The following is a 14,414-nucleotide window of genomic DNA, read 5'->3' as shown; positions in this document are numbered from 1 at the left end:
TGCAATCCATCCCACACTTAAATTTCCTTACAAATACTGTCCTATTGCAATCCCCTGCCCTGTAAGAAATTTACTTTCATCCCTGAATATTTGTATTGGGATATATCAGAAATGGCAATTGAGCTTATGGGTTAATTGAGACACAGATAACAGAGCTTTTATTCTATTTCCATACTAAATTTAATCTTTTGGAACATCAGTTGTACATCTGTGCAAAAAGAGTTGTAAGAGGGTTTTTTGTTGTTTTTTGTTTTGTTTATTTTATAATGGACCAAGCCTCTTTAGGAAAAACTGTTTCCGTGGGGTTTTTTAGTATAAGGAGAATGAAGACTATGTACAATTTTTATTTTTTTCTTAAAGTAAACCTTTTTTACTTAAACTTCCTAAAATATATCTTCTTTTAGGCAATGAATAAACCTGGAAAATTGAGCACCTGAAAGTGGGAGGGTCAGAAAGAGAAAATTTCCAGTAATTGCTATTGTATCTACTGCATTAATGTGTGTTTTGTGTTTTTAAAGTCTGAATTACTATTTAGTTCATTTAGAAAAATTCTTTACAATGTGTGGTTCCTTTTATTGATTTACTCTTAAAGAAAGTTAGTCATGGAATCCACAGTTACATTTCTCAAAGAATTCTGTTTGGTTACTTAGCAAATTTGCTGTTTTTAGATGAAGACAACTACAATTTTGTCCTTGCTTCTCTGTTTACTACTACTACTACTACTGCCCTTTCCTCCGGGGGAATTCTAACTGTCAGCAGGCAAGTTCCAGAGCTCAATGAGTTCACTGCTTGAGTCATGAGGTGGAGCTTCGCAGACAGCTGGTCTTGTAACTGGCATTCTGAACCTTGCATGCTGACTCTCTCTGCCAATAAAAAAGCATCAAAAACTCTTGAATGCTGAACTTGAACTGTCTTTGAACCTTTCTATCACCCACCTCCTTCACCTTACTCCCGTAAGATAACATCCTAGCAAGCAGACAGAAGTAAAGATGTGGTTAAAACCTCCCATACTGCTAGACTATGTCTAGACTGCAAAGAAAAGTCAGAAAAAGATATGCAAATTGCGGTTCACAATTTGCGTGGGGGGTTTCTTTTTTTTGTTTTGTTTTTGTTTTTTGAAAGAGGCTTTTTCGAAATTTGGCCCGTCTACATGGGGCCAAATGTCAGTAAAAACCTTCTCTGTCGGAACATCCCGTATTCCTCATACAATGAGGAATACAGGGATGCCGAAAGAATGCGTCTTTTTCAGAAACTGTTCCAAAAAAGTGGACACGTTCCTTGGATGCAGCAGAGCTCTGCAGTGTAAACATAGCCCTCGTGGCAAAGACAAGGAAGAGGGGGGCGTGGCAAATAGTGGATCTTGCAGCAAAAGCAAGTAGCGCAGCCTGTGGTATAACTCGAACCAGAAATCATCTTTAAAAGTACATAAATGAATAACACAATCAATACATATATATTAATTCAATAAACATTTTCTTCATTCCTTTTTTTAAGGAATTTCAAACTCTTACAAAACATGTATTATTTTTTTTCTAATGCAGGGGTACATGTCTCAGGATATGGGTGAAATCTTGGTTCCATAAAGTCAGTGGAAGCTTTACTATTGACTTGATTGGGGACAGAATTTTGCCCTTCATATCTTAAGTGTCCCAGAATATATTAACTTTGATTTTACTTACAGTATATTGGCTTGTCTGTGAATTTAATGTGTGAAACAATAACTAAAGAAAAATCTCTGGGTGGATAGTATTTGGGCAAATACTTTTCTGTCTTGAAGAACTGCTCTTAATTTTCGTTTTTGTTCAAACTCAGGAGAGACACTTTCAATCACTTGACAACCTGGTTAGAAGATGCTCGCCAGCATTCCAATTCCAACATGGTTATTATGCTTATTGGAAATAAAAGGTAAAAACAAATCTTTATGAAATAGAAGCTAATGAGTTTGCAGATAAAGCCTTATGATCTGCTGGCTTGGTAATAGTTTGCTGAGATTTTTTATTCTTTTGTAATCACTGTTGATAATTTAAATAATTTTTAATCTTTAATGAACATAAAGATTTTTCAGTGCACAAAAAATGTCCTCTTTTAAATAGGCTGGATTTAATCAGCCTCATACATGGCTGAGCAATATTAAACTCCTACTCTGGCTAGATCATTCAGAAGTAATTTTGATTTAATGGCTTTTTATGAAAGTTTGGGTGGGGTGAAAAAGCATTTTTGTATAAAATTCAAAATTCAGACTATATGATTGACTTCATAAGAACAAGTATCAGAGGGGTAGCCGTGTTAGTCTGAATCTGCAAAAGCGGTGAGGAGTCCTGTGGCACCTTATAGACTAACTGAAGTGTTGGAGCATAAGCTTTCGTGGGCAAAGATCCACTTCGTCAGATGCGTGTCATGACGAAGTGGGTCTTTGCCCATGAAAGCTTATGCTCCGACACTTCAGTTAGTCTATAAGGTGCCACAGGACTCCTCGCCGCTTTCATAAGAACATTTATTGTGTTTTTAAAAAAAAAAAAATTAAAGATAAGCACACTGTACAAAAGGAAGTGTGTTCAGTAAGTGAAACAAAAGTAGATCTTGTTTTTAAAATCTTTTGCATCTATAAACTAGTTGAAATATAGAAAAATGTTTGCAACAGACTGACACACTGCTTATTTAGACCAATGGCTTCTTGAGTCTGTCCTCAGATACTGATACTTTTTATCATGCCTACTTGCATTTTCAACACCTATCCTATTAATTTTCAGCCAAAATAATCCAAATATACTAACAATGCTTTCTTGATTTTGATATGGTTAAACAGATGTGTAAGTCTTAAAAAATGGCAATTATTAAATCAACTAACTCATCTTGAGTTTTCTACCATTTTGATACAGTGAACTGAGAGTTAGCAAACACATTTTTTGCTAATAATCTGGAACTTCAATTTCAACTAATAAAGGAGAAAGTAGTAGTTCAGATGTTAAGTGATCTGTCAGCTATGTTACTGCTGCCTTTTACTGTTCTGAGCTTCAACTTGTTTCTATGCCTGAGCAATTCTATGAAGGTACCAGATGTAATAGTGATTTTGTAACATGGAAACCTGTCTACTCACAATCTGGCTCATTCATCTAATATTTTTCCATAAAATCTTATTTCACGATAAAGAACTTTTAACATGCTCTGAAGTTAAGTAGTTGTGAAATCTAGCTAAATTGCATATCATCTGGAAAAAAAACCTGTATGGTTAAATGACAATTCTCCATTGGCCAGTGAAATGGATTGAATAGTCAAACTGGCAAAAGTTAATACTCCTTCTGAATGAAATGTTCAAACTATACGTGTTTTACTTAAATGAGTGATCTCATGATCTCTGGTCATATGAACTAAAATGTGGCAGTGACGAAAACAGTTTCTCTTGGCAAATTAGATCTGCATTGTGTATACTGGAGATATACACACCACACCAATTTGCAACATAGAATTTCTCTTTGTCCAGCCATGTTAGTAGAAAGACAGATGATGTATGTGGTAGGCTGCAATTTCATTCACATAAAATATCTGGGAGTATCTGGCAAAAAAATTATACGGTGCAGGTTATCATACTTTTCTTAATAATTTCCACATAATCCCCAATCTTTTCCCAGCCATTCCATAGCTGGGACCCTGCTTCTGTCACCTTATATAAATGAAATGGAAGCTATATAAAAGTTCAGCTCCCTGCTGTTCTAGTTATAGGACCTCCAAAACTACCTACTTGGGCCTCTTCAAATCCCTTTTCCAGTCTATTTTATCTAATAACCATATATTTCCATACCAAGGAACTGCACTAGACATCTGCCTTGTGTTTTATGTACTGGGTTGCAATATTATAAATCCCCTGATGTACATCATTGGATTACTGACCTGTTGATGGGAAGGTGAAGAAAACCATCCTATCCTAGCCAGTCTTGACAACCCCTCCATGGGGTCTGGGAACCAACAGCCCTAGTCACAGCACACAATCTGGGAAGTCCTGGCAGCGGGCTAGGGGCTTCTTCAAGCAGGTTGGTGCAGTCCCCCGCCAGGGATCCCGCTTTAGTAAGTTAACTGGGGTTTTATATCCCTGGTACAGAAATCTCATAACCTTGTTGCTTTACAGCGTGATGAGATTTTTAAAATTAATTTAGAAAGCTACAATCCTAAAATAAAAGGAGCAGTTATCTTCAAGAGACAATGTTTCTAATTTTTCTTAATATTTCCCAATGCTTTAAAGGAAAATATACAGCAAGCTGAAATGTATGTACTATACACCAGCAGTGGTTTTATTTCTTGAATTCTGGCATTGGGAAAGATTACTTAAGATATGCAAGTGTTCCTAATACCATAATTCAATATATTGCTTAAATTGCTGTTTCATTATAAATGTTTGATCAAATATATACAAATAATATAGCCAAAATAAGATTGTGCAGTGAAAACTACATTGTTATAACTGCACAGTAATAAAGCACCAGAACAATACAAGTCCTATCACTTAATTCTTTCAAAAGAAAAAATATGGGAGATCATTCTAGTATACTGTTCTGAGAAAACCAAATACTTTAAATCACTGGGATGGATAGGTAGAAAGAAAAGTGCAACCTTGGGTACCAGAAGATACAGACAAGACTTTACTTCAAAAAAATAAAGTTCAGAAATAGTGGGTTTGGAGTGGATTCATCCTTCTGCTTACCCTAGTTTTAAACTGGTGCAAATGCATTACAATTAATGGAGTTGTACTAGTTTAAAACTGGCATACCACCATCCTGGGTCAGTCCTTTTTAAGATTATGAAAAGGAAATTATAGTGGCTCAGACTTACTATCCAGCATTTCTTCTCTTTACCCCGTTCTCCTCCCTAGTCCACAGATTTTAGGAAATATTCCTTTTAGTAAAGGGAATAAGTAGAATTTTTGGGGAGTAACCCTGACATCTCATTAGGAAGTTGAAAACAAGCCAACTCATTGAGTTAAAGAGAATTTTCTGTTTTTATGATTTTATATCACACACACACACTCTGACACACAGGTAGGTATGTAATATCAAGGCAGCAACCTGTTCTATCAGATATTTGCATGAATATTTGAAATGGTTACATAAATTTAGAGCTTTGTTCTCCGTTAGTGTTTTAGCACATACATTGTAAAAATACCTTAAAATATCCTACACTTTTGGATAGGAGTCTGCAGATCTCAGACTCTACATATGCAAATTAGTCCACACCTCAAGATTGTCAGGGCTGCTATTTCAAATCTTCCAAATCAAGTACCCTGCCAACTTGCCCCAAGCTTTCAGGGTCAAATGTTTCATATAATGAAATTAAGTTTATTTTCTTACGTTATAGTCATTATATAATATCTTTAGTATTTTATACATTCAGCTACAGGCTTAGTAAATATACTTTGCCAAATTGCACAGTCAAAATTATTATGTTCACTTAAGACAATCAGAATACCAGATACCTGTCTTGTGATGCATAATGGACGTGCAGTGGGTGTGATTTCAAAGTAAGCCTGTAAATAAAATCTGGTATGCATTGTGTTCATCAAAATTGTCATGGTAAAGTCAGTACATCAGTAACATTACCCAACGGAAGACCACTACAAGATCTTACCTTTTTAAATTGGTGTTCTGTATACAGTTAACTATTTTACTTGAAACACTTTGCAAATATGTATTTTGGGTGCATAATTTAGGTACAGTTTTTTAAAAGTGTAACCTGTCCTATCCAAAATGAAAGAAATAAGAATGGACTGGAAATAAAGACATCACTCTGTGCACAGAACAAAATCCAAGTTCTTAGGGATGAAATGGCCACAGTCATTGCAATTACCTTATGTAAATACTCTTATTACCTTATCTACAATAATTTTTCATCTAGACTTCTTAGAAGTGGTTTTGTAAACATTCCGATTCATTTGTCTGTTGTTAATGAGACTTGGGTGTTATAAAAATCAAAGTTTAATGCAACCTAGAAATATTTGGAAATGTTTCTCTCTATTATTTGTAATTTTTTTGTCTGACTAGAACCTCTTTTGCTGCATTTACAATTCCCACATGGCAGTGTTATGTTCATCACTTGAGCCATCAGTGCTTGCTAGCCAGAAAATGGGACTGAGTTATCCCTTTTTTTTAATTTCACGAAAAGTCTCTCCTTTTGTATAAATGCATTTTTTAATCAGTTTAAATTTCTGGAGCATCGATTGATGCTATATTTGAGAGGAGAGATTCTTGCTTCCAGTATTAGTTCTCCAAAGTTAGTGTCTGTGCATGCATTTTTCCCCATAGTTTCCTTCTGGAAGCTGGTTCGTTAGGGTTCATACTATAGTTAAAGGCAGGGTCAAAAATCACTTTATTACTGCAAACAAGTATGGTATGACTATCTCTTATCATATCACTGCTGCATATCTGACTTCAGGTAAAAATTCTGATGAATAGATATAAATAGCACCCCGGATGAAAGCCACGTGAGCTATGTCTCTAAAGAGAACTGCAGTTAGTCATTTTACTTGGCCAGGTAGGTAATTGTCTCTTGTTTGGTCATCACAGTGACTTAGAATCTAGAAGAGAAGTGAGAAAAGAAGAAGGTGAAGCATTTGCACGGGAACATGGACTTATTTTTATGGAGACATCTGCCAAAACTGCTTCTAATGTCGAGGAGGTAACTACACTTAGTTTTTCTTTATTAAACCTTTTAATTCAAGTGTTGGCTTTAAGCTTTAGCACACCTCCCTGCTCCTTTATACAAAAAGTTTTTGAATCTGATTTTATTCACCCTTTTAGAAATGTCTTGAACCTTACTCTTTATTTTTCTTTTTTTAAAATCTGAAACCTAGTATAGTAAAATGTAGTGGACACATCAGACTGAGTAAACTGCTGATATTACAGTGTTAAATTTCCTTCTATATTACCTTTCTACAGAGTGTTATGAATGTAGTTTGCCATGTGCCTCTTACTCAAGTTTTTGTTAGCAAAACCTTGGGTCACCAGATGAAATTAATAGGCAGAATGTTTAATACAAACAAGAGTAGTAAGACCTTTGGTTTTTGTTGTTGTTGTTGTTTTGGGGCTTTTTTTTGCAACTCAAAGCTAATCTGTGGAACTCATTGCCATGGGATGTAGTAATGGTCAAAAGTATAACTGGCTTAGGAAAAGATCCAACAGTGGCTAATAGCCAAGATAATCAAGGATACAACTTCATGCTGGGGAAGCCCTAAACCTCAGATGACCAGAATCAATGGAAGATAGGGGTGGATTACTCTATACTTCGCATAATTAGTATTTTCCCCCTGCATCTGTGATACAGGCCACTTTTGGAGACAAGATACTGGGCAAGATGAGCTATGCTCAGAGTCTTCTATTCTAGTATGTGTTTCTGACAGTTTAGTCTGATTCTTTTTGGGGGGGAAGGAGGGGCACTTTTCATATAGTGTTCACTTTTGATAATAGGTTTTTTTTCCCCATTAACTTATCTATTATTGAAAGGAAAAACAAGGTAAAACTAGAAAGAAGCTGGAAGGAGAACTCATAGTTGAGGCGTAGGGCTTTCATGTAGTCAGAAGTAGTACAGTTCTTTCTAGGGAAATTGAATACTAGCTTTTTTAGCTACCATAAGAGATTAATTCTCTCTGCCTCCTGGGAGGGATCCATGCATTCTATAAGCCAAGTTCACATCTAGTGTCACTAAACAGGATCCCAGACTGGTAAATGTTTCCTGAGGGCTAAGGCACATGTATTCACCAAGATAAATTTTAAATTTACTGAAACTTTCACACTGGCACAACTTTGCCTGTGAAACTTTAGGTGAATTTGTTTTCACAGTGGCATAGTTGAGGAGGAAATGGGAGGGTGAGTGTTAAATCAGGTTTATAACCGAAGACTTGCATCAGCCTTAACTAAGACAGCATCTCTTCATAGTATGCAGGTATAGAGGATTTGTATCCCAAGATAAGGAAATTTTGTAATGTATTTACCTCATTAGTGAAAAGACTTTCTGAAAAGCCAAGAAAAAATGGGGAAGCACTGACTAGAAGAATATAGAGGAAGCAGCGTGACAGAGATTTTTCTCCACCCCCCACATAGTTAATTTTTCAAAAAATTTTGGGGTAGTGAGCATGTTAATAATTATCCAGGAAATCCAGACTCAGTTGCTAGTAATATAATGGATGAAATATTAAGAGTTCAATAAGCCTTTGGAGCAGCGTTTCTGAAAGTGCGTTCCGTGGCACACCGGTGTGCTGCGAGGCAGTTGGAGGTATGCCACGGAGAACAGAGTTCAAAATGGCTGCCCTTAAAAGGGCAGTGCCTTCTCTCCTGGTAAAAGGGCAAACTGTTTGGTCTGTTTTGTTTAACTTCTTTTCCCCATCCTTTTTTGTTTGTTTGTTTTGCTTAACAACTTTTCCCTGGGGGCTGCTGCTGCTTTTTTTTTTTTTTTTTTTTTTTTGGTCAACAACTTTCCCTTGGGAATGGCCGTCTTTAAAGTGGCAAGACTCCTTTGTTTGTTTTTTTGCTCACCAAAAAAATCCTTGTGGTTCTCAATTTAAAAAAATTGTTTGGTGTTCCTCGGTCTTAAAAAGTTTAAGAAACGCTGCTCTGGAGGATAACAGCACTATGAACAATAAACAACATGTATTCATAAAATATACACGTCTCACTTTTTTAAACAGAATCAGACTATTAATGGTCCATAGTGAATTCAGTAAATTATCTCAGAAATAGTACCTGAAATGTCGTCTTTGTGACTTGGATGCGAGTAAGAATATCTTTTCTATCTAGAACAAAAAGTGTCTGAAGGACAAATAATTATAGTTGTAAGTTGTAATACGTCAAATTGAGAGGAGGAATCTAGTGGAGCATCAGGGTTGGGTCCAATCTTTATTAATGGACTCAGTCAACCTGTAGGTGGCGGGGGGCGGGAGATAACACTGCACAAGAAACTCAGTCATCTCCTAGTTATCCTTTTGTGCATCTGAAATAGAGAAGGAAAAATGCCAGGGAGTGAGCCCACCGTTCCCTCATTCCATTCCTATACCTCTGAGTTGGAGGCTGCACACAAGTGAGAAACAAACAAACAACCCCTCACTGACATGGCCCCTGATTGAGAAGAAGAAAGACCTTCCCCTTGTACATCAGGGCCTAGGGAGGCCAGCCTAGTAGATTTTTGTGTGCTCCAGCCGTGCGGTGGTATAGCGGGGGAGGAGGGGCTGGAGTGCCACTACAGGCTCCCCAGTGCTGGGGTGGGAGGGGAGGCTGAGCCTGGGGGGCTGGATCCGGGCAAGCTGGGGGCCACATCTGGCCCCCTGGCCTGAAGTTCCCCACTCCTGCTTTATCCCAACCATATCTGGTTCCTTCTACTTCTAGATTCTCTAGAGAAGTGATTATCTCTCTGTATGTCTACACTTGCACCTTAGTTTAAACTAGGGATGCAAATGCAGGCATTCGAAATCGCTAATGAAGCGGGGATTTAAATATCCCATGCTTCATTAGCATGATCTCGCCAGCTAGTTCAAATCACAGCAGATTTGAACCAGGAAGTGGGCGCCGGGACGTGTTAGTTGGAACAAACCCCCTTGGTTTGAACTAATGTTACTCCTCTTTTTTTGAGTAACGGGGTAAAAAAAGCAAAGCATTATGAAATAGGAAAGCTTTGCTGTATTTCCTAAGAGGTAGGTAAAGAATACTCTTTAATAACTGTACTAACTTGAGGTATCTTGAACAGAAAATTATCAAAGGACCTAGAGAAGGTAAAACTATAAGCAGGAAATAACTATGAGCTTGGGCTTATGAAACACAAGATGATGGATATGGGGAAAAAAAGAGGGAAATGCTTAAAGCATGATTCTGAAAGAAGGCTAGGTGAGATGTGAACACAAGTCAAATTTTATTTTTACATTGAAGGATGGGTAGGCAGTGCTGTTTTGAGCTGCATAGGAGAAGGTATCACGTTGTGAAGTGACGTGAATAATGGCTTTCCATAAAACACTGAGGTTACACTTACCAACATAGTATCCAGTCACTAACAAAAAGATGTCAAGAAATTGGAGGGTGTCCAAAAAGAGGGTATTTCTGGCCTGGAGGGATTAATTTATGATGAAGGAATTATAAAGAACTAGAGGGACAAGGTCCTGTAAGACTCAAAGCTCTCATTGACTTCAGTTGACTTCACAACTAAATAAAATCGTTTACAGTATTTGAAGATGATCCAGTTAGAATTAATAAGATGAAACAAAGCAAAAGTAATGTGGACCAAATATCAGGAATGATTATCTTAATGGTACATGCTAATGCGTTAGTATATGTATTTCCTGGAACAATTCTCAATTGTTAGGGAGACGGATGGATTGACCTAATAGATTTGCCATATTTAACAATTTGAGTTCCTGGATTGTTACAGTAATGTTTAATATTTCCAAATTAACTCACATCAAATAAGTTTCAAAACAGATTTATACACTTCCCTTTCCACTTTTTTGTACATCAGAAACCTTGTCCAAATGAGTATTGAACCAAGGTGTGTTTTTACCTTATTAATCATGAATAAGCCAAGAACTTTTACAGCCTTTGCAGCAGGGGAACCTCAAGTCCCGGGGTCAGATGTGCCCCCTGGATTGTCTGGATCCGGCCTCCCGAGGCTCAGAGTCCCCCTGCATTGGGGAATCCATGCTGGAACTCCAGCCCGCCTGCTAACCCACCATGGAGCTGGAGCACACAAAATCTACTAGGCTGGACCCCTCCTAGGCTTTGGTGTGCTAGGGGAATGTGGGGAGTATCTTTCTCAGTCAGGGTGCCATGTTAGTGAGGGTTAGGTTTTTTTTTTTGGTTGGTTGGTTTTTGCTTCTCACTTGTGTGCAGCCCCAAATTATTTTTCTGTGCGTCAGTGGCCCCCGATCCAAAAAAGGTTCCCTACCCCTGCCCTACAGAAATGGTTCACAATCTTTTCCATGTAGGTGGCCTCCTGCCTTCTATCCCATCCCATTTTTTTGAATATGGAAAGAAATGGGTAGTTGCAACCTGTAGGAACCCAAGTCTTAGTGCAGTAAGCATTCAAAATAAAGTCCACAAGCTATGCATTTATGTAGTTGATATTTATATAAATCATACATTTAAGAAATATTTAAAGCAGCATGAGCTCTTTCCAACCCATTAGACCCTTTTTTTGTATCCCAGTTCATGGAAGCTTTTTGCTTTTTAAACTTGCATTGTATTTTTTACAGACCTTAGCTCAATGTAACATGCAAAAAAAATTGTTTTAAATTGAGGGAGGAAGGCACAAAAAGTATCCTAGGAAGCTGGCAAGAGGGATTGCTATTTTATAATGGCAGGTATGGAAATGCACAGTTTGTCTATTGTACTAATGCACTAGTTGTTTGTCTAGTTATAAAGCTAAGGATATATTTGTTTTCCCTTTTTTTAGGGAAAGAAAAATAAATGTACTCTAATGCCACATTGTATAGTTGGGTGTTAAAATGTGGATCTTTAACTTTTCCTTCCTTGCACATGCATTAAACTGGATCTTTAAATTCTTGATTGAATTACCTTAGATATATATTGCAATGTACAAAAGAGTAACATTTAACTTCAACCTATATATTTTTGAGTGAGCACTGTAGAGCTGTAATCTTGAGTTAGTGTGGCATTATGCATTTAAACAATAGGTGGCAATAAAATTTTGGATAAAAGGAACACCAGGTTGAGTAGTTAGTGTTGGCTGTACATAGCAGTAGTCTCATTTGAATGGCAAGCAGCATAATCCATTGCTCTAGGAATAAGGGAAATCTGATTACATTTCCTGGTCTGCTACTGACCTGCTATGTGATCTTGGGAAAGTTGCTTAATCTCTTGTGTGCTTCAGTTTCCCCATATGTAAAAAAAGATATTGCTTTACCCTGCTTTGAACTTCTTAGAAAGCTATAGGTGGAAAGTGTTTTATCAGAGTTAAATATCCTCTCTTTTAAAAGGTAAAGCAACAAACTCCTAGCATCTAACTCTGGAGATGTCCGGTTCTAGTTTCCATTATACTGTAGGACAATAAATGAACTATTCATCCGATATTAGTACCGTCCTTAAGTTAAACATGAGTTAGTTACTGCTGATGCGTTAGATGAGAGTAACATTTGATACTGTATAGATGTAATTGATTCCTCCTAGAGTATATAGGAGTGTTGATGATAAACTATGAGGAACCCAGTGTCCAATGGGAATAGAATTTAAAGGCAAAATGATTTTCAGTATGGATGTTGACATCTCCCAAAGTAAAGGATTGTTACTCTTTTGGGGGTGTTAAGAAGTTAATATTTAAAATTGGCTTAAGGGATAGGGGTGGACCTTGAGTTCCAAGCAGTGTCAGTCAAATATAACTCAACTTTTCAGAGGTGGTTTGTATTCCACTAATAAGATGTTACTAGGATCAAGTGTCCTGGTATGTCTACACCAGGGTGGACAATAATTTTTGCCCAGGGCCACTTCAAAAATTTTTTGAAGTAGCCTTGGGCCACCCCAGAAGGGGCGGAGCCTAAACAGGAAGGGGCAGGGCCTAAATGGGAAGGGGGGGTACCTCACCCCCAAACCATGATAGATCTGGGGGTAGGGGAGCCCTTTTGCCCCTCCTTCGCACTAGATGCCCATGCTCTGGAAGAGGCTTGTAATGCTCCCCCACTCCCAGGCCAATCAGGGGTGGGGGAGCACGGGAAGCCTCCTCCTGCCCTGCGAGGAGCACATGGCACTTTGAAGTGCTGGGGGCTCCTCGCAGGGCTGGGGCAGGGCGAAGGAAGCTTCATGTGGCTCCCAGGCCCTGATTGGCCTGGGGGTGGGGAAGCGTGCCAAGCCTCTTCCACTCTCTTTTTCTCCCTGCCCCTCCCCCCTCTTTCCCTTTCTCCCCCCCCCCCCCCCCCCCCTCCGAGCAGCACATGGTGCTTCAAAGTGCCATGCTCCTGGCAGGGTGGGAGAAGGCTTCATGTGCTCCCCTGCCACCAGGCCAATTAAGGCCTGGGGGGCAGGGGAGTGCAGGAAGCAGCTTCTGCTCTGCCTCTGCCCTGTGAGAAAACTAATTGGCCCTGGGGGCAGGGGAACCTAATTGTCCCTGCTCTGCGAGTTGCCTTAATTGGCCTGGGGGCAGTGGAGTAGCAGGGCCTCTGCGGGCTGAATCCGGCCCACAGAGGCCCTTCTGCCCACCCCTGGTCTACACAGTAGTCTTAGCCTATGCTCCTCTAAATATTTGCGCAAACCTTCCTTCTGTCTGTGAACACACAATTTTCAAGTATGTGCTCATTTGTGTTTTGAACCCATGCTTGTTTTCATGGTTGAGGGTCTGGTTTAAAACTTAAGTTGCTCTTTAGATTTGGTTAGGACATGCCTGCTTTGAAATGAGAATGTAGGCAGGTACCAGTCTTCCGGTGCCCTTTCCCATCCCCAAGGGTCAGGCAAGTTCTCCTAGACTATCTCAACACCGAGAACCATTGTATATGCCCCTAGATGCACAACCAAGTGTTAGAAACAAGAGAAAAACATGAAGAGGGCTTTGCTGTGGGAATTCTCATAACTAAGACTAGGCTAACCCAGGTATTCAGATCTTGGCACCAGTCACCTGGGAAATTATCAGATTGGTCATGGAAAACTTACTGGTCACATGATGCTGGTTCTCCTAGTTTCCAGCTCTTGAATTGCACTGAGAGAAACTAAAAAACAAAACAAACACCTTACTCTTTTCTATTATTAATTATCCATATAAGTAATTCACTTCCACAGTGATAATATTTGATGACAGATGGGATGTAAGATGGCCCTAGAAACTGTACACTAAGAAGTGATATATATTTTAAAAAAAAGAAAAATTAACCCCCTCAACAAGTGATCTTACAGATGAGCCTTTTTCCAAAGTAAACTTATTTTTTAAAAAGCACACACTATTTCACTTCTGCCAGTTAAGCTTTCTTGGGTGGGTGATAGATACAGTTAGGTTTTTAAGCTTTAATCAGAGTGATAAAAAGCTGTTAAACATATTGATTTGGCTAACCGAGATTAATTAATATAACTTGCAGAATCCCTATGCTAACATAAGGGATCTGAAACCTCACAGCTAGACATACTAAATTCACTTTTTAAAGACCAGAGGACACTTCAGGTTTGATGTGACAATTCATAGGCATATTCACTGATATTATCTCAGTTTCTAATACGAAAATATATTGTGCTTCACTTCTGCTTCCAAGCACGCATTTGGTTTGTCATACATTAATTCTAGAACAATGTGTGCTCTGTTGCATTTTATTTACTACTGGAAGATAAGAATGAAAATTAACTACAGGAGTTGTCTGTATGGGGATGACATTTATTTCTGGTTGACTAAAATTCTAACTTTTTTTTATATTTTCTTGATTATTTTCAAATTGTTAATGTGCATTACGTATAAATTTT

General features: G+C 38.3%; 1 protein-coding gene across 2 annotated transcripts in view; it reads left to right on the top strand.

Annotated features, from left to right (window-relative positions):
* RAB2A (RAB2A, member RAS oncogene family) overlaps positions 1–14,414 on the top strand; it is a 60,786-nt gene that overhangs the window by 35,110 nt on the left and 11,262 nt on the right. For both annotated transcript variants that reach the window (XM_075920649.1, XM_006113633.4), the window contains exons 5-6: positions 1,813–1,905; positions 6,552–6,663. In XM_075920649.1, coding sequence (XP_075776764.1) covers positions 1,813–1,905; positions 6,552–6,663 — 205 coding nt within the window. The remainder of the gene's footprint in view (positions 1–1,812; positions 1,906–6,551; positions 6,664–14,414) is intronic.

The sequence above is a fragment of the Pelodiscus sinensis genome, chromosome 2 (assembly GCF_049634645.1).
Source record: "Pelodiscus sinensis isolate JC-2024 chromosome 2, ASM4963464v1, whole genome shotgun sequence".
NCBI classification, from domain to species: Eukaryota; Metazoa; Chordata; order Testudines; family Trionychidae; genus Pelodiscus; species Pelodiscus sinensis.
This window is presented reverse-complemented; position numbering and strand designations above follow the sequence as displayed.